The 26,732-nt window shown below is 49.1% G+C and overlaps 1 protein-coding gene across 1 annotated transcript in view; it reads left to right on the forward strand.

The window, feature by feature from the left end:
* Positions 1 to 26,732, forward strand: part of ZFR2 (zinc finger RNA binding protein 2) — a 53,583-nt gene that overhangs the window by 21,616 nt on the left and 5,235 nt on the right. The window contains exons 3-14 of the mRNA XM_066252675.1: positions 240 to 370; positions 1,066 to 1,180; positions 1,818 to 2,033; positions 2,287 to 2,429; positions 5,051 to 5,260; positions 6,177 to 6,362; positions 11,441 to 11,560; positions 13,536 to 13,675; positions 14,524 to 14,656; positions 15,253 to 15,432; positions 22,316 to 22,465; positions 24,834 to 25,014. Of these exons, the coding sequence (XP_066108772.1) occupies positions 240 to 370; positions 1,066 to 1,180; positions 1,818 to 2,033; positions 2,287 to 2,429; positions 5,051 to 5,260; positions 6,177 to 6,362; positions 11,441 to 11,560; positions 13,536 to 13,675; positions 14,524 to 14,656; positions 15,253 to 15,432; positions 22,316 to 22,465; positions 24,834 to 25,014 (1,905 nt within the window). The remainder of the gene's footprint in view (positions 1 to 239; positions 371 to 1,065; positions 1,181 to 1,817; positions 2,034 to 2,286; positions 2,430 to 5,050; positions 5,261 to 6,176; positions 6,363 to 11,440; positions 11,561 to 13,535; positions 13,676 to 14,523; positions 14,657 to 15,252; positions 15,433 to 22,315; positions 22,466 to 24,833; positions 25,015 to 26,732) is intronic.

Below are 26,732 nucleotides of genomic sequence, written 5' to 3' on the forward strand. Positions count from 1 at the left end.
GTAGCTACAGAAGGTATGAATGTAAGCATCTGAAGCAGCTGACAGGGTCTGCTGTGGTTTATGTGCTCAACTTAAGTTCTACATGGAGCTCCTTCTAATGCAGCTGGGCTTTTGTGTTTGTTATGGTTCTAGCACTCAGCCTTCCTTGGCTTTTCCCCTCCCTGCTGCTGGAGACTGCGTCACTGCCCAATCCGTGCCTGGAATGTGCCCCACTATGACCCTGCCATTTCCCCCCACAGCCACCCAGCCACCCAGGTCCAGCAGCCCAGCAGGGTATGGTGGGTATCAGTCCCGCTCCATCCAGGACTTTGACTATGGCAGCGGACCCCTGGAGCCCACCCCCACACCTACCACCACTCCCTCCTACCAGGTATCAGCCCACCTTTCTCTGACCAGCACCTGGCCTTCCCTGAAAACATGGATGGTGTTGAGTGCAAGAGTGATGTGGGCAGTTCGTACTAGCAGACAGTCCAGGACATGCCTTCACTCTCCTCTTGCTCCTGTCCTTGTTTGTAGAGGTGATTAGCGATGAGCTTGTTCTTGTTGGGCCCTTCGGGTGTGGATGATGCCACTTCGGATGTGGTGACACCTTGGAGCTCTGGGCCACAGATCTGGCTGCTGCATTTCTATTTGGAATTGCTAAGGCACCACAGGTCCACCCCCACCCCTCCCGCTTCTGCCTCCCACAGGTTGTCCCTGGTTGGGTCAGTACGTGACACCACAGGCCACCTTGTTAGCTAAGCTTCACAGTTTGGCTCTGTCTCCTTCCTCCCTCCCCCTCTTGCCCTTCCTTCTCCAAAGCCTTCAACTTCTCCCTCCATACCCACCCTCCCACACTTCTGCCCCCTCCCAAGGCTTCCTTGCCTCTGTGCTTTCATCCTTGCCTTTATGTAGTCCCTGATCAACCAACAGCCCAAATCCACTGTCAGCCAAAATCCAGCACCCTGCTGTTCTAGGCACAGAACCCAAACACCTAAACCCCCTGCCCATGTGTGGAACAAGTGAGGTCACACCTCACACTTTCTCCCTGCTCTCTGTGTCTCTCCTGTGGAAACCCTTTTGCAGGAAAGTTTTGACTACAGACCATCAACAGCCACCATTAGCTATGAGAACAAACAGTATCACTTGCCTGCTGTGGGCCACCCTCAGCAAACTACCATGGCCACATTCTGCCAGCCAGGTGAGTCTGCAGGGTCAGGGGGTGGGAGCAAGGGTATAGGGGTCACCACATTAAAGTCACATTTAGACATTCCTAATTCATAGGAAAGCCTGGAGTAATGTTGAGTGTCAGGACTATCTTTTCAGCTAGTGTGTGTTTGTGTGTGTGTGTGAGAAAGAGAGAGAAAAAGAAAGAGAGAGTGGGGGGAGAGAGAGAGAGAGAGAGAGAATGCTAAAAATGGAGCTGAAAGTATTTTCTAAGGAAGCTTTCCCAGGGCGGAAGGGGGTAAGTTCTGCTGAGGACTTGGATCTTAGAAGTGAGAGATAAGGAGCTCATTGAATACACACACACACCCTTTACACTTATGACACAGAGGAAGAATCTGGAAAGGACTGGTGGACACAGGTCACACATGAATCCCGTCTGGGATTAGGGATCAGGACCAGAGGTCCGGGGCTTTAGTCCTCAGCCAAGGCTTAGAAATGCAGTGGCCTGTGGCCTGTTGCACCTAGGGCTTGTCCACAAGTAGGGGCTCATGTTAGCTCTGGCAGTTGGGGCGGCTGGTTGCGGTGATCATAGGGAGTGTGGCTCTCACTCTCTGCTCCCTGGGGATAGGGGTTAAGTGTGGTTCTTCAGAGGGTCTCTGCTTGCTCTCCAGGTGCCAAAGGAGCTTACTGTCAGCCCAGCAGTGGGTACAGCCAAGCGCATCCCCTACAGCAGGCACCCGCTACTAGAGGGGCACAGCCAGCCTGTGTCTCATCCTCCAGTTATACCTACTGCCTAGCATCCAGTGACCAGCCCACAGTATTCATGTCCACCCTGCCTTCCTACACTTCGTCCTCATCCTACAGCTTCACCTCTACCCCGTACACAGGTGAGCAGGTAGTTTCCCTGAGCATGAATGCAGGCTTATTACTCTATTTGCAGCCTAAATAAACATCATCCTTAAAATCAACCCATTTCCCTCTCTTCTCTGCTTCTTAGGACCAAGCTACCTGAACTGTTACATGTCAGTGTACTTAGCAGCTGGTCCTTACTATCCTCCTCTGCACCCCCAGCAGATGCAGCCTCCATCCCTGCCACCTCCACTCCCAAAGCCTAAGGATTGTCCCCATGGGGTGGCTCAGGGTGCAGCTCCGGTGCCAGTTCTACTGGCAGCTTCACCAGGAAGCCACCAGTTCCCACCAAGCTGCTGAAACCCAAGGGTGGACCCAAGCAGCCCCTGCTTCACTACTGTGATATCTGCAAGATCAGCTGTGCTGGTGCCCAGGTCATCTGCCCCATACCCAATGCCTGGCAGGCCCGGGACCTTCCTTGGTCATGGCCTGCCCAAAGAGGCCTGTTATTAAACTTGCAATATCAAGTGCAAGTCAGAATTGCCTTAAGATTGCCTTACTGGTGTTTGAGTGGAAGAAATGAGCACAGCACTGACTGTTGGCCACAGAAGCGTGGTCTTAAACTCCAAGGCAAGGGGGGCTTCTCTTGATTTGGGGTACGGGAGGCAGTCAGTGCCCCCTCCTTGAGCAGTCATGGCCCAGGCAAACACAGCTAGTTGTGGTGGGCCTCTGCTGCAGTGCTGTTTAGACAGGGCCGTAGGTGGATGACAATAGGCATGGGTGCATGTGTGTGCGTGTTGTCTAAGTGGAAGGAGTGTGGGCTCTAGAGCTGACTTCCAGGGTTCATAGCCCAGCCCTGCATTTCTGTGACCAAACAGGTGTGTCACAGCCTCTCTGGGCCTGAGTCTCCTTGTGCAACAGAGTTTGCCTGAGTGGTATCACTCAGCATAGCATCTGGCATATACTCGATATGGCTTGGAAAGGTCAATTCTTTTATTCCCAGTTCTGCTAATATTAATAGCACTTTTTAAATTGGAATTTTTACTGAGATAGTTGTAGGTGCTCATGTAGTTGTAACAAGTAATGCAGAGAGACCCATCTATACCCTTCACCCATGTTCTTCCAATGGTAACATTTTGCAAGTTGCAATCAAGATGTTGAATTGACGTGGTCTGTTCTTAGTCAGATATTCCAAGCTTTACTCATACTTATTTTTACAAGTGTGCACTCACGTGTGGGTATATTTTGTTCTGTGTGAACTTATCACCTGGGCGGGCTTATGAATCTGCCACTACCACTAAGATCCTGAGTGTTTCTAGCATCACAGGATCTGTCCTGCTGCCCTTTTCTACACGCTACCCTCCTTCCCACTCACACTGCCAACATAGTCTCACCCTGTGAATGTTGAAACCACCACACATGGTCTTCATCTGTGTCTGGAAGGGACTTATCTCAGCATGGCCTCCCTGTAGCCTGGGTGGCAGCACTTCCACATTTTCTCTGGGTATCCATCTAAGCAGGCTCTCTAAGTCAAGGTCAGCACAGTTGACAGTATAGTCTCCGTGCTAGCCCAACGGGGGACAGGAGGGTGACCGTGGAGCCACAGGAGACTAGGCAGGCCTCTTCCTAACACTTCCTCTCATTACACATTAAATAACATATATGGTGGGGAATCTGGTGGTAGGATAACAAAAATTGCAACATTTGCTCTTACCATGAGCTTAGAACTCTACAAAGCATGCCCAGCATGTTCATTCGGTTATTTCCTTTCTTCTCTTTTTATTTTTTTTTCTTTTTTAAATGGGAGGAGAGTAGATAGTGACACAGACTCCTGCATGTGCTCTGACTGGGATCCACCCGGCATCCTCTGTTTGAGACCAATGCTCAAATCAACTAAGCTATTTGTAGCGCTTGAGGCTGACATTCAAACAAATTGAGCCACTGGCTGTGGGAGGAAAAGAGGGAGAGAAGAGGGAGAGGGAAAGGTGGAGAAGCCGACAGTCATTTCTTCTGTGTGCCCTGACCAGGAATCAAACCTGGGACATCAACACACTGGGCTGGTTATTTTATGCTTCTAACTGCATAGTTACAATCTCCATGTGTCAGATGAAGGTCTGGGGCTCAAAGAAGGTCAGTAACCTGAGGAACTTGACATAGTTTTAGGAATGATGATAGAAGCCAGGTTTGTGGGAGCTATGTGGTTCACTATGACCATGTGTTCAAAAAGCAGGCAACAACTGCCTATAATTGCTCCATCTGAAGTAGTTTATCATTGGTGTCTTGGTGTATATCCTTCCAGGCTTTTCTGTGTTGTGTGCGTGTGCACACTTTGCTGCTTAGGTAAAATGTTTATAAGATTCCTACATTTCAGCGAGTACTCCTCCCACTCCTGCCCCTGCCTCCCATCTGCCCCCAGACCAACCAGTGCTGCCTTGTGTAGATTCCAGAGGTACTTTTATTCCACAAATGCTGACTCTTGGCATAGTCAGAGTGCGCTTGTTTAGTAGGTCCACTTCATGTGTGTTTGCTTCAGCTTGCTTCATCCTAAGGGTTTCAGAAGAGGAGTCTAGGTGCCACCTAAGAGCTTGGTCATTTGCCAGATGCAGTCAGACATTTTGGGCCCAATGGCTCAGGATGAGTAGGACTGTGACTCGCGGTGGCCTCTGTGTGGAGCTTCTTTGTATCAGTAGTGTTCTAACAGGAAGTGTGGCATGCGTCCTTGCTTAGTTTCTGAGGTTAGATTCTGAAAAGCTAGATTTTTCTTTCACAGTAACCCTCGAAACCAAATGTGTGGTTCATTGTGGATGCTGGCTTCAGAAACTCATTGATTTTCCGAAAAGAAAAAGAAACCTGATGTCTTATAGGCTGAGCATCTGAATCCTTAGACTGGGCTTAGATAAAGCAGTGGTGGCCTGAACCTCTCAGAGCCTTGAGAATGGAAGGGTGGGGACAGCAGACCTGTGTTTCCCCTTTGGGTTTGGGTTCATACATACGCACACTGCTGGTGAACTGGGGGGGGATAATGTAATGCCGGTGAGCACCGCCCCCCCCCCAGACTGCCTTCACTATCTGCCGGCAGACCTACCGTGAGCACCTGGAAGGGCAGAAGCACAAAAAGAAGGAGGAGGCAGCTGGGAAGATGGGCATCCAGCCCAATGGCAGCTCATGTGGGGTGCCGGCACAGCTGCTCTGCGACCTTTGTGCTGTGTCCTGCACTGGGGCAGAGGCCTATGCTGCCCACATCTGGGAGGCCAAGCACCAGAAGGTAGGAGCTCCACACTAGCTTAAGCAGGGCAGCCCTGGGAACAGCCTGACTTTCCACAGTTGGTCCCGGAGGAGCATCCAATGACATCAGAGGGAGCAGCCACTGATGCTGAGAGGAAGCTTTCTCTGTAGGGCCCATGTGTCCTTTTTCCTCAGAAGCCAAACACATCCTAGTTATAAAAGTCCTACCTATCTCTGGACAAAAGCATGAAGCAGTGTAGGGCTTGTACTCAGGCCCCTGAGAAACTATTTTTGGTATTAGATACGTTTAGATGTTTATAACAACAAGAATTTGAACATTGATGACATCAAATGGTATATTTCATTTGGAGTCCTGCTTTTAAAAAACAAATAAATAAAATAAAATAATGAAAATTAAAATACTAAGTTTTAATGGTGAGGATATCGAGAACGGGATGTTACTGAATCCTAGGTATACACATGTTCCTACAGAATGTAGATGTGTGTCAATGGACGAAGACACACATACATCTTTGCAGGTGGCCCTATCCACACATCTATCCACACATTCTGTGTCCCCTTCAGGGCTGGCACTGAGTTGGTGTTTGGGATGTGGAGAACACCCCTGCCTTTCAGCCAAGGCAGTGGAGTTTGGAGGAAGGGGGTCAGCGTTAGCCAGCATGAGGCATTGTAGTACTGTAGGGGCTGCGTGTGCATGCCAAGTGGGCACCTATAGCAGAAGGTAGCTCAGGAAGGTCTTTCCCGAGGGAGTGATGCTTGAGAGAGTTTGGTAGCTGGGGAGTGGGTGGGGCCCCTGGGGACTGGACAGGACCACCCACCCTCACTTCCACAGGTTGCCAGCCCTCCCACACCCACCAAGGTAATATTCCTGCCTCTTGAAGAATGTCAGCCAGGCCTGCAGTTGGCCCTGACAGGGGAACCTGGGGCTGTTTCAGGTCTTCAAGCTGCACATCAAATTGGGAAAACTCAGCCCTACTATAGGATCAGTGCCAAGGAACTCCAGCTCAGCCCAGACTGCCTGCACCCCCAAGCCAGCCTCCTTCACCACTGAGAGCCCCTCTGTGGCCTCAGCTAACGTGGATCCCACTGGCTTCAGCATGCACACTCCTAGCAAGAGGCCGGTAGCCTCAGAGGCCACGTGCATGGGTATGTGTCTCCGCCATTCACAGTCCTCCTGCCATACCCTGACTCAACAAACTCTAGATTCTAGAGGGCCCAAGCTATGAATGGGGGCGGGGATGGGGAGGGAGCATGCCTTCTCTCCCACTTTCCTGCCAGGCAGAAGTGCTCTGCTGCCTCTGGTCTACATCTTCTTTTTTTTTTTTTTTAAGATTTTATTTATTCATTTGAGAGAGGAGAGAGAGAGGAAGAGAGAGAGAGAAGGGAGACACAAGGGGGGAGGAGCAGGAAGCATCAACTCCTGTATGTGCCTTGACTGGGCAAGGCCAGGGTTTTGAACCTGCAACCTCAGCGTTCCAGGTCAAGGCTTTATCCACTGCGCCACCACAGGTCAGGCCGGTCTACATCTTCTGAACCTTTGACATGAGACCATTTCCCTGAAACCTTGGTAGAACCAATGTGATGGCAGCACTATTTCTTCTAATGAATCTTGGGACAGACCCAGGTGCTGTGGGTTGTCTGTAGCCCCACCCTAAGCCTGGACAGTTCCCTGCGCTGCTACCTCCCCCGTGCTAGGAGTAGCCCGCTGCAGACCACAGTGCTCACAGTGGACAAACCGTGAGTACCGGTAGATTAAACTGAGCTCCTCACATCCCCACCTCTGGCCCTGTTTTCCTCAGGGGTGGGACACATCAGCCGTTACCTGAGGGAAGTGCTGGCTGCCACATGATGCACACTGAGTGGGCCATAACCAGGATTGTAGGTCAGGCACTCACTTCATACCTGCTCCATGTGCATTGCCTCATGTACCCTCCATGACTGTTTAAACTAGATCTGTCATTAGTCTCAATTTGCAAATCGAAAAACGGAGGTAAGGCTAGGGAAGTTCCTGACACAGGCCACCCCATAAGTGGTAGAGGCAGAATTCGAACCCAGGTCTCTGACTGTCTCTGCTCTGCACCCCCATTCTTTTTTGTGTGTGATGGAGACAGAGAGAGGGACAGATAGGTACAGACAGACAGGAAGGAAGAGAGATAAGAAGCATCAATTCTTTCTTGTGGCACCTTAGTTGTTCATTGACTTTTCTCATATGTGCCTTGACCAGGGGCTACTGCAGAGGGAGTGACCCTTTGCTCAAGCCAGCGACCTTGGCCTCAAGCCAGCTACCTTGGGCTTCAAGCCAGTGACCTTTAGGGTCATGTCTGTGATCCCACACTCAAGCTAGCGACCCCACACTCAAGCTGGCAACCTCATGCACTCCTATTCTTTTTATGGAAGGGAAGGGGGATTATTTATTTTTAGCATCAGCAGTACTGTTTTTTTTCTTTTTCCTTTTTTTTAATTGAGAGGAGAATAGGCAGAGACAGACTCCTGCATGTGCCCCGACCGGGATCCACCCAGCAAGCCCACTAGGGGGCAGTGCTTTGCCCATCTGAGGCATTGCTCTATTGATCAGCAACTGAGCTCTTGTTAGCACCTGAAGCCAAGGCCAGGGAGCTATCCTCAGTGCCTGGGGCCAACTTGCTCCAGTCGAGCTATGGCTGAGGGTAAGAGAGAGAGAAAGAGAGAGAGGGAGAAAAAAGCGAGAGGGGGAGGAGTGGAGAAGTAGATGGGTGCTTCTGTGTGCCCTGACCAGGAATCAAACCCTGGACATCTACACGATGGGCCAATGCTCTACCACTGAGCTAACCAACCAGGGCCACTGTGAGGGGTTTTGTTTTTTTTTAATTTATTTTTTGTAGCAAAGACAGAGAGAGTCAGAGAGAGGGACAGATAGGGACAGACAGACAGGAAGGGAGAGAGATGAGAAACATCAATTCCTCGTTGCAGTTCCTTAGTTGTTCATTGATTGATTTTTCATATGGGCCTTGACTAGGGGGCTACAGCAAACTGAGTGACCCCTTGCTCAAGCCAGTGACCCTGGGCTCAAGCTAGTGAGCCTTGCTCAAACCAGATGAGCCCACGCTCAAGCTGGCGACTTCGGGGTCTCGAACCTGGGTCCTCGGCATCCCAGTCCGACACTCTATCCACTGTGCCACTGCCTGGTCAGGCAAAAGGTCTTTTTTTTTAAATTTTTTTAAAGACTTTATTTATTTTAGAAGCGAGATAGAGAAGAGAGAGAGAGAGAGAGAGAGAGAGAGAAGGGGGAGGAGCAGGAAGCATCAACTCCCATATGTGCCCTGACCAGGCAAACCCAGGGTTTTGAACCAGCGACCTCAGCATTCCAGGTCAACGCCCTATCCCACTGTGCACCACAAGTCAGGCCACTGTGAGGTTTTTTAATGTGATTTTAGAGAGAGGATGGGAGAAAGGGAAACAGGAACATCAATCTGTTCCTGTATGTGCCCTGACTGGGGATCAAACTGACAACCTCTGCACTTTCTAACGGTGCTCTAACCCAGTGGTCCCCAACCTTTTTTGGGCCACGGACCAGTTTAATGTCAGAAAATATTTTCACAGACCAGCCTTTAGGGTGGGACGGATAAATGTATCACGTGACCGAGACAAGCATCAAGAGTGAGTCTTGCCCTGGCCGGGTTGGCTCAGCGGTAGAGCGTCGGCCTAGCGTGCGGAGGACCCGGGTTCGATTCCCGGCCAGGGCACACAGGAGAAGCACCCATCTGCTTCTCCACCCCTCCCCCTCTCCTTCCTCTCTGTCTCTCTCTTCCCCTCCCGCAGCCAAGGCTCCATTGGAGCAAAGATGGCCCGGGCGCTGGGGATGGCTCTGTGGCCTCTGCCCCAGGCGCTACAGTGGCTCTGGTCGCAACATGGCGACGCCCAGGATGGGCAGAGCATCGCCCCCTGGTGGGCAGAGCGTCGCCCCTGGTGGGCGTGCCGGGTGGATCTCGGTCGGGCGCATGCGGGAGTCTGTCTGACTGTCTCTCCCTGTTTCCAGCTTCAGAAAAATGAAAAGGAAAAAAAAAAAAAAAAAAAAAAGAGTGAGTCTTAGACGGATGTAACAGAGGGAATCTGATCATTTAAAAAAAATAAAACATTGTTAAATATAAATATAACGGAAATAATGTAAGTTATTTATTCTTTCTCTGCAGACCGGTACCAATTGGCCCACGGACTGGTACCAGTGCACGGCCTGGGGGTTGGGGACCACTGCTCTAACCAACTGACCTATCCAGCCAGCAGCACTGTGTTTGGAATAATCACATGGTAGTGAACATAAAATCATAAAGCAGCTTTGACAACAAAAAAACGACTCCCTGCTGAGGCTCAGTGGACTTGTCCAATGGGGCCAGGTTGTCTATGACCCTCGGTGCACCTGATTTCTCATTGTCAATTAACTAAGGGCTACAGAGTCTGTACTGTGGAGATTTTCTCAGCTGGGGGCCTACAGCCAGGGCCCCTCTGGATGCATTCAGATGGGCAGCAAGTGCTGCGTGGGCCTCATTCTCTCAGCCATGAAACAAGCTAACAGGAAAGAGTCTTGCAGGACCCTGTTTCTGACCGGCTGGTGTATGGAGGTGAAAGGGGCCGTGACAGACCGAGGCCGGCATTGTTTTTGGGGTTTTTTGTTTTTTTTCTTCCCTGAAGCTGGAAACGGGGAGGCAGTCAGACAGACTCCCACATGCACCCGACCGGGATCCACCCGGCATGCCCACCAGGGGGCGATGCTCTGCCCATCCGGGGTGTCACTCTGTCGCAACCAGAACCACTTTAGCCCCTGGGGCAGAGGCCAAGGAGCCATCCCCAGCGCCCGGGCCATCTTTTGCTCTAATGGAGCCTCGGCTGCGGGAAGCGAAGAGAGAGACAGAGAGGAAGGAGAGGGGGAGGGGTGGAGAAGCAGATGGGCGCTTCTCCTGTGTGCCCTGGCCGGGAATCGAACCTGGGACTCCTGCACACCAGGCCGACGCTCTACCACTGAGCCAACCGGCCAGGGCCTGGCTGGCATTGTCTTTACCATCACACTGGCTGATTGGAAGCTGGCTGGCTATGGTTTCTGGTTGGAGCAGGTAATAAGTGATGCAGTTCTTCCAGGGCCTTCTGAGCCACAGGCAGCAGGCTGCATACCTCCAGGGGGGAAACTGGAAATCAGAGAGGCCAGGACAACTGCCCACCCAAGGAGACTCTGTGGAAGGTTCTGGAAGCTGCTGTAACTCACAGCCGGTGGGCCCAGGCTACGTGGAAGAGGTAACTCTGCCTGTAGTCCTCTCTTCCTCATGCCATCAGTGTGCCTCCTTCTCCATCTCTGGGTTCTGGTGTAGAAGGGCCTTGCCAGGGTCAGGTTTTGTGCTCTCACCCAGTTCTCCATCTCACACTTACACGTTCATCCTCAGGCATAACTCAGTGACTCTTCTGGAACTTGCTCCAAGGTACAGATGCTAGGTTTCAGATCTTAGAAGGAAGGTCTGAAGCAGGCAGAGGCCACCCCTTTTCTGTGGAAAGGGAGGTGGAAAAAGGAATTGGTGCCCTTGAAAGCTCAGTGACTGTGGCACCCCACGATACATGATTCTAGGGGCATTTTAGGAGCCAGTGTGCACCGTACGTGGCTATCACCCAGAGCCGGAGCAGTAGCCCCACAGGCTTGTCTTAAATAGCCTTATAGAACTCAAATTCTGAAGCATCTGGCTGCTTCCATAGTTCCCAGCCTCCTTGAGTTCATCCAAAGACTGCGTGTGGCTAAAAGGAAGTGTGAACTTCAACATTTCTTTTCATTTTTGTGTTTTTATTCATCTAGTTCAGCAACTTGTTTTGTCCCATGCAAAATATCCACACCAGATAGAACCCCTGTGCTACAGACCTGGTCATTTAACAGTTAAGGAGATGAGGTCCGTAAAAGCTGCAGCAGAAAGAGAAGGGCAAGGCGGGAGCACCAAGAGCGGGGCATTGGCCAGAGGTGGCTGAGACAGGGAGGTAAAAGGACATCGGATGTTGGCAGAGGCGAGCTCAGCATGGGAAGGCATGTTGGCTCCTTTGAAAGCCGCCCTTTGGAATAGCTCAGCAGACAAGAAGCCAGCACAGTTTGCTGTCACTTTTCTGGGCCACCTAAGAAGGCTCAGTGCTCTGGGACGATAGAGGGAGGCACTTTTCCCCAGGGGCCAGTGCTTAGCTGAGCTTTGTGCCTCAGGTGTGCAATGATGAAGGAAAAGTGATCTGGTTCCGCTGCAAGCTGTGTGAGTGCAGCTTCAATGACCTCAACGCCAGGGACATGCACGTGAGGGGGCGGCGGCACCAGCTGCAGTACAGGGTGCGCCTTGCAGGGTCCTGGTTAGCTCAGGTTTGGGGTGTGTGTGTGTGTGTGTGTGTGTGTGTAGGAACTTTCATGATTTCTACATCTCAGTCCATGTCTCAAAACACATTTTTTCCTCTGCTACTCACAGCACCGACAGTAGCTCCATACCCCCTGTGCCTCTCAAGCTGCATTTAGATCTGCATTTCCTACTGCCTGGCAGACCAGAGCAGAAAACATGTTGATTTACTCTCTTGCAGATGAAGGTCTAGTTGTAAAACTCTGCACCCTCTTCTTGCCAGAGAAGGTACTCAAGACCATAGATGTACACACAAAACAGGACTCCCAGATATTGCCTCATTTTTCCCAGACACTCAGTATCAGTCTATTCACATCTGACACATGTTTTTCCTTTCTCAAGCCTCTGCCTGTGTCCCAAGCTGGTCTGTGCTGCTGAGATGGGAGGCATGTGTGCACCAGTGCAGGGCTGAGCCAGTGAGCTGCAGAGCAGCTGGGGCCCGGGTGGTGAGAGATCATGGCTAGAGAGGCCGCTGCTGCTGGGGTTAATCCAGGCTGAGCCATCCTCAGGGAGCCTGGGGCTTCCAATGCTAAGAGCTTTCCAGTACCAGCAGGGGCCCCTTTTCCCACCCAGGGGGTAGCTTTGTGTGCCCAAGTTGCTCCTATGAGCCTTTCAGTACCCTGGGCTCAACCAGAGGGCACACATGCACATGTGTGTGTCTAAACATGACTGACTGTTGGACCTCGAGTGTGCTTATGCAGAGCATACATACCACTCTTTACGGGTGATAAACAGTGGCTTCTGGGTATTTCCTCTCTTTATAGCAGTTTCATTGAGACGTCATTCACACACTGCACAATTTACCCACACAAATTGTACTGTTTAATGGCTTTTACTGTATTCACAGTTGTGCAACTATCACCTCTCTCTAGTTCCAGAAGATTCTCATCACCCCAAAAAGGAACCCATTCTCATTAGTAGTCAGTCCCCATTTCCACCTCCCAAGCTCTTTTTAAAAACCACAAATCCACTTTGTCTTTGTAGATGTGCCTGTTCTGGACATTTCACATAAATGGAATCATACTGTGTGACCTTTTGTGTCCGGCTTCTCACTGAGCATAGTGTTTTCAAGGTTCATCCAAGTTACAGCAAGTGTCAAAGCTTCCTTTTTATTGCAGAGTAATATTCCATTGTGTGAATGGGCATATTTTGTGTTTCTGTTTACCTGTTGATGGACACTTGGATTGTTTCTGCCAATGAATAATCCTTAGACAACACTACACTTTTTGAATGAAGAAATGTAGTGCCAAAATCTAAGTTAGGCAAATGAATTAGCCATGTTATACTGCTCACAAAAATTAGGGGATATTTTAAAATGAATATGAAGCAATAAAAAAAGCATTTGATTTTTTTTATTAAACAAGAACATCAGAAAATCAAATGACAAGTCAAAGAAAGTTGTTCAATTATGAAAATGAGATGCAAAACCAACTTTTATTTCATTGGTGAAAATGCACTATACAAAAGGCTGAAAGTCCTAGAGTATCTGCATGTTCCCTGATCCCCTAATTTTTGTGAACAGGATATTTGCAATATATATTGCTAGATTTCACAAAAGTTGTTTCCCCTCAATTATTTTGGTTGGGAACAAGTTATTTTGGTTGAATTTATGGTGACTATTGTGATAGCCAACAGTGGTGCCGCAGCACCTTGGCTCCTTTGTCAGATAAGTGGACAGGGTTCTGCTTTCACTGTCGTGCCTGTTACTCTGCAAGTCACTTGTGTTTTTTCCCCCATTCTAGTTCCCTTTCCTGCCAGTGCTTTTGGGGACGAGCAGTGTTATGACTCCGGGAGATTGAAACTCACTATTGTCTAAATACAGTAGAAGAGTGTCAGTCCCTGCATCCCCAAGATACCCAGTATTCTTGTCTAAGTGATGGTCTCTACTCTTACAGCCCTTCCTTTCTTTTCCAGAAAAAAGTCAATCCTCACCTTCCGGTCTCCATCAAGCTCAGCAACAGAGCCTGGAAGCTCCTGGTGGAGAGGAAGAGGAAGCAGAAGCAGCAGACCAGGAAGCAGCTGGAGGTGCTGCGGTTCTGGCACACAGCGATGAAGTGTGGGTCCCTTCCCTTTCAAGTTGGGGGGACATCTGCTCTCCCCCCCAGGCCTGAGGACCCAGATGCTTATGACTTACAAGGTTAGCAGGGGACAGGGGGACGCGGCACTTGTAGGGGCATGGAGGATGTTAGAGCTAGCTGGGCCCCTGTGCATAGGTTACTCTAAGGCTCTGCCTTAGTTAGTGCGAATCACCTAATAAAGGAGGGATGGCATGGTCCTGACAGCCAAGGGGCTGACACTCTCAGGGACACCCTCTTGTCCCCATGTCCCCCGACCTCTGGTGTTCTCTGAACTCCTGTGTCCCAGACCCCTGGTATCTCCCTGGATCTTGGTGTCCTCTGACACTTGGTTTCCCTTCACCTTAGTTTCCTCCAACCTCCTGTGTCCCTGACTCCTGGTGTCTCCTGACCACCAACACATTTGTCATCATCCTCTTTCACCCTTGAGAGCAATTCTAAAGTATTCATGACAGGGAATCCAATTCACAGAAGATTGAAAGCAGCATCTGAGCTGGGGAATGAGGCCCAGGACAGACTTGGGGACTGTGGCCACTGAGGCCAGCTCCTCCCTCTCTAGCAGTTACTCTTGGCCTGTGTCCTCCTGGCCCTTGGAGCCTTAGTCTCCCCTGCATATGGCAAGTGTTTGTACAGACCCCCTTGCTGGATTCTTATGGGGTCCCATGCAGGTGCTATGTCTCCTTGGTGGTCCTGGGGCCTCTGCCTTGCTCAGCCCAAGGACCAGGCAGTAGAAGCCATATGGCTTCTGTCCACTGCTGGCTCTGATGTGACAAGCCCAGAGTCCTGCAGCTGCTGACATCTTGTTGTTGTTTTTTTCTTCCCTGCAGGCACTATGACCTGCATAAGAAGCAGCGGGAGCAGGAGCCACAAGGCCAGGATGAGCACCCAGGACACTCACCGCCCGACCAGCACCCTCCTCCCTTCAAGAGCAGGCCAGGGGCACCCGAAGGCATACCTCTGGTAGGTGGTGGTCTTGTGCTGAAATGCCTCCTGTGGCACTAGCGTCATGGGGTAGGTGATTTTCTCACATTTTCACTAGAAGGACCTGAATCTTCTAAGAATGAGCAGTTGGACTTCATACCAAGACCTGTAAAGGACTGCCCACCTCTCATCGCTGGGTCACTGATGGGAACTCCAGTTCCTGGCCCCACCTCCCATCACAGTGATCCCTTTAGTTTCCTGAAGCCCCTGTTGTCACATCTCTCAGGGGCCCTCAGGTGTCTGTCTGTGCAGGCCGGGGTTGGATGGGAACCTTTGATTTGCACCTTGCTGAGGGAACAGGCCCACTGAGTTGGCAGAAGAGCCTCTGGCTTGGAAATGTGAAGTATCACTCACTCTAGGGCAGCCCCCTGGCCGCCCTCAGCCCTGAGCTCCCTGCAGTCTGGGGTCCTCACTGGGTACCCCAGTAGGTCCCTGGCATTCCTCAGCCTGGCTCCACCCCCAAGTCCTCCTGCTGTGTGTGCTGCACCTCTGCAGAGCTGACACTCGCCTGTCCCCTGCCCACCTGGTTCCTGGGACCTCTCAGTCCACTGTACCATGTGCACCTTTCCTGGCAGCCCACACAGCGGCCAGAGTCCAGTGATGACCGCCACGTCTTGTGCAAGCACGCCACCATCTACCCCACAGAGGAGGAGCTCCTGGCTGTCCAGAAGGCTGTGTCCCACTCGAGCATGCTCTCGAGCTGGTGTCCGACACACTGCTGGAGGAGAAGTCCAGGAGCCCACAGCAGGAGGTCGGTGAGCACAGGTAATGGAGATCACCCTCGTTTCCCCAGCCCACGGGGTGACTTGGAGGACATGGGAGTTCTCACAGGAAGTGGCTGCCAGGACCAGCAGAGGCAGCTCCTCCTCTGATTGGCTTTGAGCCTCTGCAATAGTGGGGGTTTTCTAGCCCGTGGGTGGTAAATTTACTGAGTCTCTAGTCTCAAGGCTGGAGCTCCAAGGTTCAAAGGGAGGTTTAGTCCCAGTGGGTGAGAGCTGTTGCCAGAATTTAATCTTCCGACCAAAGGTGCATCTAGAAACATATATAGTTCACAGAAAATGAACTACCTCTGTTTGCTCATCTGCAAAATGGAGATAAGTGTAATTTTGCTGTGATCCCTCCACCTCACAGAGCAGCGACTACCTACCGCTTAGCGCCTGTCTGAGTCATCACTCAAGGCCCTGTGGTTATGGGAAGACAGGAAAGTCCCTATGCTCTGTGAGGAGTCGTTACATGATTGAAATAATCCGAGAGGGAGTTAACTTTTCCAAGGCCTTGCTCTCTGGGTGCTTTCTTTTTCATTTCCCTTTTTTATTTTTATTTTTTTTTATTGTGTTAAAATATTCATAGCATTAAGTTGACCGTCGTAACTATTTTTATGTGTCCAACACATTGTTGCTAAGCACATTCACAAGGTTGTGCAGCCATTACCCACCACTTCTCTATTCCTAGGACCTTTTCATCATCTACAACAGAAATCTGTCCTTGTTAAATTCCCCACCCCCTGCCCCAGCCCCTGGTCCTGTCATTACACTTCCTCTCTCTGTGGCTTGGCCTGCTCTGGACATATCATGTAAGTGGAATCATGCAGTATTTGTTCTTTTGTGTCCTCTTCACTCTCTGTGTTTGCTCCCCAGAAAAGAACGTGTGCCACTGTGAGTTACAAAGTGTCAGGATAAAAATGAACTCACCCCTGAGCTTCAGCATGCAAAGGTCCCAATATATTTCATATGCTTCAGTAAACTTTCTTCACCCCTGGTAGGGAAAACAAGGGTATAAAGAAGACATTTTTTTCAGCTTTTCCCTGGTGCACTTGAGAAGCCAAACCACAAGACTGCGAAGTCTGCTAGGGAAGGCTTTGAAAGATGGAGCCTTCCCAACTCAGAGGTTTGCCTGGGTCTTTGTGCTTGCTCGCAAGTCGTGCAAAGATGGTCTGGCCCTGAGGTGAGACACATGCAGCCCTACTCTCAGAGCCAGGCTGGGGGGCCTGTGAGCCTTGTGCCAGAGGCTGAGTGCACCACGCTGCCGAGAAGCTGACGCTGCAGACAGAAAGGGTGCCATGTCATTGAAATCTCCACTCAGGTTTTCAGAACAAAAAATACCCCTCACTTACCGCTTTGAAGTTCCCTTCAGTTTTTACTTTGTACACTGTTTTTCTTTTTTGTTTGTTTTTTAACTTTTTATTTTGAAATAATTATGGACTCCTAACAAATAGTACAGAGAGGCTCCTTGGACTCTTCCCTGGCTTCTCTTGGTGTGGACATGGAAGCAACCTTGGCATGTGTCAAGGCAGGAAGTTGACATGGGCCTTTACATTATTTTTTCAAAAACACAGAAATGTGGAGTTTTTTTAAAGCATTTTCTTTTCTTTTCTTTTTTTTTTTGACAGAGACAGAGAGAGAGAGGGACAGATAGGGACAGACAGGAAGGGAGAGAGATGAGAAGCATCAATTTATTATTTTTTTTACAGAGACAGAGAGAGTCAGAGAGAGGGATAGATAGGGACAGACAGGAACGGAGAGATGAGAAGCATCAATCATTAGTTTTTTGGGTTTTTTTTTTTGTTTTGTTTTGTTTTGCATATTTCTGAAGCTGGAAACAGGGAGAGACAGTCAGACAGACTCCCGCATGCGCCCTACCGGGATCCACCCGGCACGCCCACCATGGGGCGACGCTCTGCCCACCAAGGGGCGATGCTCTGCCCATCCTGGGCGTCGCCATGTTGTGACCAGAGCCACTCTAGCGCCTGGGGCAGAGGCCACAGAGCCATCCCCAGCGCCCGGGCCATCTTTGCTCCAATGGAGCCTTGGCTGCGGGAGGGGAAGAGAGAGACAGAGAGGAAGGCGCGGCAGAGGGGTGGAGAAGCAAATGGGCGCTTCTCCTGTGTGCCCTGGCCGGGAATCGAACCCAGGGCCTCCGCACGCTAGGCCGACGCTCTACTGCTGAGCCAACCGGCCAGGGCATCATTAGTTTTTTGTTGCACGTTGCGACACCTTAGTTGTTCATTGATTGCTTTCTCATATGTGCCTTGACCGTGGGCCTTCAGCAGACTGAGTAACCCCTTGCTTGAGCCAGCGACCTTGGGTCCAAACTGATGAACTTTTTTTTTTTCTTTTTTCTTTTTTTTTTTAAGAGTTTGGAGCAAGGAAAGGTTTATTGATTGAGAAGGCCTAGCCCAGGAAGATGGGAGAACTAATTCTCTAATCCAATTAAAAATAACATTTAATTGATAAAATATCCAAGGTAAAGATTATGCTTACAGAAATTGTATTTAAAGTTCTAAAATAATTGTTTTATAACAACATGCTTACAATGGCTCAAAGCTGCATATGGTAAAGGTACAGAAAATGTATTTAAAATGGGCCTTTTTTCTGTTTTAGAGACAAGAGGGGGGGGAGATGAAAAGCATCAACTCATAATTGCTTCAGTTTAGTTATATATTGATTGCTTCTCATTCGTGCCCTGACTGGGGGGCTCAAGCCAAGCCAGTGACCCCTTGCTCAAGCCAGCAACCTTGGGATCATGTTGATGATTCCTCACTCAAGCCAGCGAGCCCACGCTCCAGCCGGCGAGCCCACACTCCACCAAGCTGATGAGCTTTTGCTCAAACCAGATGAGCCTGCGCTCAAATTGGTGACCTTGGGGTCTCAAACCTGGGTCCTTCCGCATCCCAGTACGACGCTCTATCCACTGCGCCACCGCCTGGTCAGGCTCTTTTTTCTTTTTTTCTTAATGTTTATTATATTGGTTTTATAAAGAGAGGAAGGGAGAGAGGGAGAGATAGGCAGGAACATCGATCTACTCCTGTATATGCCCTAGCCAGGAATCAAATCAGCAATCTCTATGTTTTGAGATGATGCTCTAACCAACCGAGCTATCCAGACAGGGCTAAAGCATTTTCTTTAAAAAAAAATATTGAATGATTTTAGAGAGGAAGGAAGGGGAGAGACAGACAGTAACATTTATCTTTTCCTATATGTGCTCTGACCAGGGATTGAACCTGCACCCTTTGTGTATTGGGAGGTCACTCCAACCAACCTAGCTATCCAGCCAGGTGGAAATGTGTTGTTGTTGTTTTTAATGGGAACATAATACATCATCCTGTGAATGTTCCATTACTTATTTAACTTTTTCAAAGAGCACTTTTGTGTTTAGGTTTTTAAAAACTTGTATTATGGAGGCCCTGGCTGGTGGCTCAGTGGACAGAGCATGGGCCCAGCATATGGATGTCCCAGGTTTGATTCCCAGTCAGGGCACACAGGAGAAGCAACCATCTGCTTCTCCCTTACTCCTTCTCCCCCTTCTCTCCCTCTTCCCCTTCCACAGCCAGTGGCTCAGTTGGTTCAAGCGTGGGGGCGCTAAGGATAGTTCTGTTGGAGAGCATCAGCCACCGGCCCTAAAGAGCTTAGTTGATTCGCACATCAGCCCCAGATGGAGTTGCTGGGTGGATCCCAGTTGGGGCATATGCAGGAGGAATTTGCCTCACTATCTCCCCTCCTCCCACCTAAAAACAAACAAAAACTTGTATTATGGAATTTTCTAACATACACAAAGTTGATGGAATAGTAAATTATAATGAACAAAATGTGACCATAACTAAACCATGATCAGCTCACACAATTTCACTTGATCTCTGGTCCTTCCTCCCTGCCCCGTTCATAAAGGTTAAAAGGAGATCCTATCAGACATCATACTGTTCCTTTACTAAGTAGTAAGTATTTATAAGTAATAAGGATGCTTTCCCTTATTTACAAAACTATAGTACCATAATCATACTTTTTAAAAATTAACGGTAATTCTTAGCATCATCAAATATCCAGTTAATGTTGAAATTTCCAGTTGTCCCACAAATATCATAGCATGTTTTTTTAGTGTTCTGGGGTTTGTTTTTCTGTTCTATAGTTTGTATGAATTGGGGTTCAAATTTGTTAAGAAACCTCTAAGTCTGTGTATCTGCAGGTTCCCCCAATCCCATTTCCTGCTTTCTATGCCTTTAAGAGTATCAGTTGCAAGTCTGGTCCTTGCTCCCTAATCCAGCCTTCCCTGGTTTGGATTTTGCCAGTGGCCTCCAAGCCAGTTTCCCTCGGGCCTTGGGCTCCAGAGTTCTGTAATCCCCAAATGGATAAGAATATATAAACATGTTTTTACTGAAAAGGTTATTTCCTATACCTAGAAATGTCATAAAGAAAAAAAAGTTGTGATTAGAGAGTGGCAGGAGAGTGTGGCAGCTTCCAGAACAGAAGACAGGTCATTTGTCTACAGATCTATCATGTGAGGGCCACCCAGGCACCAGTCCTGGGAACTGGAGCAGAGGAATGAGGCTCAGGGGCTGGAGGGAAATAAGAAAGGGCTTGGGGTTTTTCATCAGTGTGCCACAAGAATTTTTAAAACGTGCAATCAATATCTGACTATTTAGTCGAGGTACTGACCTCTTTTTCCTCAGTTTGTCAAATAAAAAAATGACAACAGTCAACATAACAATAGCCATCAGATGTGAATGCCCTGTCTTGAACCATTAATATACAGGAAATACAATAGAGTTGCATCTTCTTGATCATGAGGTATAATAAGAAGGTTGTGTCTGATTGGTTAATTCTTGGTACCAGAAATCCTTTATACAAGTATAGGCACCTGATTTTTTAAAAAGTCACTTTGAAGCAAATAGGGTAGTGTCCCAGCAGAGCCCAAGCTCTATGTCGATCAAGCGTCCCTGATTCGACTTCCCCGTGCAGTGGGACACTCCTGCTTATCAGCAGGGCTGGCAGCCTCTTCGAGACTACTCTTGAGGCAGCTATGAGGATGCTACTGTTAAGTGCCGACACTAACTGCCACCAGAGGAAAAACACAACCGACACAAGTTAGTTGCAAGAATCACACAGGCACAAGTTTTTTTTTCTCGTGCCTGGGTACAGTTTAAGGGGGCCCTGTCAGCGTGCTCCTCTTGGCTGTCTTTGGTCAGAGCTCAGAGCGGCATGGAGACAGTCCACATCAACGCTGGAGTCTGGGTGACTATAGCAGCAGGGGACCCCTCAGCTTTAGTACCTTTTTTGGCCAATGCCTTCTAACAGGTGTCAATCTACAGGATTATCACTTCAAACCACCTTTTGGGAGTTCCTCACAGGGAATCTTCTCTTTGTCAATCTACTGAAATGTTTACATCAAATCACTTTTTAAGATTGTTTTAATTTACATTTATTAACTTACAAAGTTAATGTAAATAACACCAAGCCACTTTTTATCTATGTATAACTTCACATACATACTAACTGGGCCCTGCTTTTAAGTCAGAGTCTGTTTATCACATTACACCCACTATATTATTCCTATCCAAATGGCATAACTTTATTTAATTTTAATAATTATTTTTAATATTATTTTAATTACTTTTATATATCTTCCATATTTTTTATATTTCTATATATTTAATTACTATAACCTTATATTACTACATCAGGTAGGTAATTACTCTTATTATTTTTTTGTAAACCAATCAAAATTATACCTTTTTTAATTTTTCTGAAGTGAGAAGCAGGGGGGAGGCAGACATACACACTCCCACATGCGCCTGACTGGGATCCACCCAGCATGTCCACCTGGAGGCGATGTTCGACCCCTCTGGGGTGTTGCTCCGCAGCAATCGGAGCCACTCTAGAGCCTGAGGTGGAGACAATGGAGCCATCCTCAGCACCCGGGAGAGGAAGAAAGAGATGGAGAGAAAGGAGAGGGGGAAGGGTGGAGAAGCAGATGGGTACTTCTCCAGTGTGCCCTGGCCGGGAATCGAACCCAGGACTTCCACACGCCTGGCCGACGCTCTACCGCTGAGCCAGCCAGCCAGGGCCATACCTATTTTTTTGGTCAGTGGCAAAAAATATATTTTTTCACGTGCTGCAGAATTTTAGTAATTATGTGTGTTATGAGATGAAAAAGGTTCCAAATCACTGGGCTAGAGCATAATGCCTGAGAGGGAGTGGTGGGAGAGCATGGTGTCAAGAAGGCCCAGCAGGTCAAGCTGGGGACCTTGGGCCAGGGAACAATCTTGGGTGTTCCCGTCCTGCAGAGGGCCAGTGCTGGGAGGTTAGAAGTAGGGCAGACAGGATTATCCAGTTCACACTGCAGAAAGCTGCCCCTGATCTGCAGAGAGGCCAGGCTAGAGCAGGGATCTCCCTTAAGACACTGTGGCCTGAGCACCTGGATGGGTCTGCTTGCCAAGGGTCAGATTGAGGTGAAGCAACCCCAGGGACCACTTAGAAGGTGCCCCAAACCAAGGCTGACTGGTGGCACCAACTGGCTGAGGACCAGGGGCCACTGGGGATGCCATCATTGGCCTTTCTCAGAATACAGTTTGTCGAAATAGTAATAACCACTGGCCCTTACTGAGCACATATAATATTCTTGGTGTGGTTCCCAGTGCTTTTCTCAGATATTGTCGTCTCATGTTTCCTTTCGTCAAGTGCACCCTGAGAAACAAGGCTCAGAAAGGGCCCATTTCACAGGTGAGGAAGCTGAGGCACAGAGGTCCCAGTAATCTGACACTCCCAGACCCAGGGCAGGGCCATAAGCTCCCCTTCTTCCTGACCCCTCTTCTTAGAGGTGCATTTGCGGGTTTGTCTTCACAGTGGTGTCATCTGTTCTGCTCAGATCCTAAAAGGAGTGATGCAGGTCCGTATCCTGGTGAAAGGCCTCCTCCTTCGGGGAGATAGGACTTTGCAACTGATTCTGCTCTGCTCCCAGAAGCCCACTTGCTCCCTGCTGCAGAAGGTCAGCGAGCAGCTGCCCCAGCAGCTCCAGGTAAGGGCGGGTTACCTCCCGGTGGTAGGGGTGAGTGTGGCTGCCCTCCCTCTCTCAAGAGCCCCACACGCTCCCTGTCAGGGATGACTTTGCTTCCACAGGATTTTAAGAAACAAGAAAGGTTGTCACTATGAGATACAAACCGGTTTGTTTTATAAACAGTTATAAGGAGAAAGAGGTGGAAACTTCAGGGTTCCTGTATAAAGTGAGTTCAAGGTAAAACTCAGAAAATGTAAATGTCTTGCCATGAGAATGGTAGCCAGGCATTTAAAAAAGGCTACACGGTGATGGCACAGGAACCACTATAACTGCCTGCTGACTATGAGATTCAGTAGAGAGCAAAGGAAGGAGCCAAGAAAGTCTCTGGGAAATTGAGGATTTTTCTCTGCTAGAGCAGTTCCTCTGTTGTTGCTACAGTACTTTTCTCATGGTAACTGGGGAAAGAGTGAGATCATGTCAAGATTTAAATTGATCATCTTCAGTTAAAGTAACCAGTTCCCAGGGTGTTCTTCCTGACAGGTCTGGCAGTGCTCCTGTGAAGGTACTGCATCACTCCTCCTGATGGCTTAGTGAGCACAGGGCCACAGACCCAGGCTGCCCTCGGACGCCCAGTCTGGATAGCAGCAAGCAACCAACACAGAACTTGCTAACTTTAGTCGGAGGTTGGGAACTTATGGCTCCTGAGCCAGATGTGGCTCTTTTGATGGCTGCATCTGGCTCGCAGACAAATCTTTAATAAAAAAACAATGTCAACAATATAAAACATTCTCATGTATTACAATCTATTCATTTCCTACCGCTCATGTTCATGGTTGCAGGTGGCTGGAGTCAATCACAGCTGTCCTCCGGGACAACACTAAATTTTTATTAGATAATGCATAACATACACGGGTTGTATGGCTCTCAAGAATTACATTTTAAAATATGTGGCGTTCATGGCTCTCTCAGCCAAAAAGGTTCCCGACCCCTGCTTTAGTTCCTCTCCTGTGAGGACAACATTAAAGCCCAGTGCTAGGTAGAGAGCACCTGGTGTGAAGGGAGCCATGTCCAATAGAACAATGGGAATTATGTGTCCTGACAGGACATTTAGGATATTTCATTTCAAGTTGTAAGGCCAGTGGCCGTCGCCGTGGCCATGCAGGTTCTCACTGGATTCGGGCAGAAGGTAAAGGAACTGTGGAGCCAGGAAATGGTGGGCCATTCTGTTTATTAAAGTTTCATAACAGTGGATGAGCAAACAGGCAGGGAAGACAGCTTCCCTTTCTCTCAGGGCTCCCAATCCCCTCAGCATTTAGCACTTACTGGACTCATTCTCTGGACTCACTGGACTCACAGGCCCCCACCCGCCTCAGCACTCCCCAGCAAAACAGGCTGGGGGAAATACTTCTTCTCCTGCAAACAATAGCAAACAATGGCCTCTTCCCCTGGAGGCAGGCAGTCCGCAATTTGCAATTGCCTCTCCACCTTGAGGGCAAGCACCTGCACCCCATACTATACAGACATGGTGTGCCCTGTGCCAATGCGAAATACAAGCGAGCAAACCTAAACACACTTGTTCACCCAACGTCAGTGCTCTGCTTTCCCACAAGGCTGCACCAGTAAATAACCTTGTATACATGTTGTTCCACGCACGTGGAACTCTGCCCCTCAGGCAGAGTCACTGGGTCAAGGGCATGAGCCTGGTGCTCCTGGTCAGTATTGCCCAGTCAGCCTCCACCAGAAGATTATAGATGCATGGATTTGCCAGCCCAACTATTCCTCAGGCTCTGGAGTTCTGTCCTTCTCAAAGATGATGAGGGCACTCGTAGTTTTTTTTGTTTTGTTTTTTTTGTAATGGTGTTTATTCTCTCTCTTTTTAATTGATTCATTTTAGAGAGGTGGGGAAGAGAGAGAGAAAAAAAAGGGGAGGAGCAGGAAGCATCAACTCCTTGATCAGGCAAGCCTGGGGTTTCAAACCAGTGAGCACAGCTTTCCAGGTCAGTGCTTTATCCACTGCGCCACCACAGGTCAAGTGGCACCTCATAGTTTTAATATGCTTCTCTCTTGCTGTGTCATCTGTGTCATTGTGTAAAAAGGGACCCTTCTGTTTCCTTTTCTAACAATTACCTGTTACATTGATGGCCATTTATTTATTTATTTTTATTGGATTGCTGTCCTTGTTACGGGCATTCTTTACACATAAAGGCAGCTTACAGTCAGGGTTCATCTTCTATATGCATTTAGACTTATATACTTCTGGAGGGCGGGGCTATGACTCAGTCTCAGGCTCAGATGCCTGGTACAGGGACGGCCACCTGCATGTCCTTGCCATTGCACTGTCTCTCAACTGGAGTAATGTGGCCTGATGTTGTATATTTGCACCTTACAGATAGTGACGAATGACAGGTATGAGGTCTCTACTGACCCTGAAGCCAACATCATCATCTCATCCTGTGAGGAGCCCAGAATACGGGTCACTGTGTCTGTCACCTTGCCCCTAATGCGAGAGGATCCCTTCATGGACAGAGTGCAGCGGGCCCTTCTATCCATCCACTTTGCCACACGCCCAGGTGGCTTAGGGAAGTGTCTGACTCTGCTCTGGGCAGGGGTAGAGGGTTGGGGATGCACCTGGCACTTCTGTCAGCCCCAGATGCCACTGGTCAGATAAGAGCTGGGCCTTGGGGCAGTGGAGGAAACAAGCTGGTGACAGAGTGTCAGGTGGTCTCAGAACTGGGCCATGCACGCAAAACACCATGTTCCTCCTTTGCTTCCAGGCCACTGTGGCCACCTGCGCCCTGTTTAGGGGAAACCAGCTGTGCTGGGTCCCCAGGAGCTCAGATCGTCCGCTTGTCCGTAGCAGAGAACACAGCAGAGGTCACAGTGGACCCTGCTGATCCTGACACCACCCGTGTGGGGTCAGGGAGCTTGAGGCATATCAGCACTGCCTGAGAGAGTATGAGGGAGTGTTGGGCCAGGTGAGAGGGCATTGAGGACCCCCAGGCTAATCAAGCCATGGAACCTCCTGGAATAGCCCCTAAGACCATTGTCTAAATTCCATTCATTCTTGAACCCCCTTCATGATTGTTGTTTTGTCAACAATTCCTGAGGGCCACCAACTACCATATTTTCCTTTAGATCAATTCATTTTTAATAATTAAATTATTTAACATTTTTATTTATTGATTTTAGTGAGAGAGGAAGGGAGAGAGAGAGAGAGGCAGGAACATTCATCTGTTCCTGTATGTGCCCTGACCAGGGATTGAACTGACAACCTCTGTGCTTTGGCACGATACTCGAACCAACCAAGCTATCCGGCCAGGGCAACACTTAGAGTTTCAGAGAACTTTTGACTGTAAGTGGAAATTCATTATCAATTGTCTTAAATAGAGTTGACTAAAATTCAGTACAGGGGACAAAGAACAACGCCATTAAATTCTAACAGAAGGCCCTGCTAGGGTTTGCTCAAACACACAAACAAGGGGCAACTGGGAATGTTAGACAGTGTTCCAGATCCACGGCCGCTAGATGGAGGCTGACTGGGAAGATAAGAGATGCAGAAACCCCTCCGTGATGACACACGGTCTTCTACCGCTAGAAACCGGGCAGCCTCCCTCAGGTGTCTCCTCTCTCCAGTGTCCGTGCCCTGGGCTGGCTGTTGCCGGAAGGCTAACTTCTAACCCCTCCTCAGAGACAACCCTGCCATGTCCACCTCAGCCTGTGGCAGGCAGGCGGCAGGCAGGGATCCCCGGGGCTGTTTACGAGTGAATGGAAGGGAAACCTGTGCTCCATCGTAAACCAGGGGGCCTAGAATGAGCTGAGAATATTCTTGAAGCAATAATAGAAAGAAAAAATGGATCTGAATTTCTCTCAGACATAGAGGCCTTTGTCATCAATGATGGGAAGTGTTCAAATCTGACCCACTTTCTCTCTTTTAATTAAGCATTTGGAAGTTTCTGGAAATCTGGCTTCATTCATAGTTTCCCACCTGCACTGTAGTTTGCTAACTAAGGGGGTCAGCGGTGACTTCAGAGGAGATAGGATTTTCACAGAAGTGATTTCTGCAGCCCCTGCATTGTCCCGAAGGAAAGATGACCTGTGAGAAAGCGTGTATCTTCCAGATAAATAAAATGAGGCCCAGAGGGCTGAGAGGCATGGCCCTGTGGCCCAGGGAGGGAGCAAAGTAGGAAGAGGCACCTTGCCCACATGCCCCTTTCTTCTAGGAGGAATGGAGGTACCTTTACCAGACCTAGGAGATGTCTTGAGCCTGGAAAAATGTCTTCAATCACTG

Source organism: Saccopteryx bilineata, chromosome 1, assembly GCF_036850765.1.
Source record: "Saccopteryx bilineata isolate mSacBil1 chromosome 1, mSacBil1_pri_phased_curated, whole genome shotgun sequence".
NCBI lineage: Eukaryota > Metazoa > Chordata > Mammalia > Chiroptera > Emballonuridae > Saccopteryx > Saccopteryx bilineata.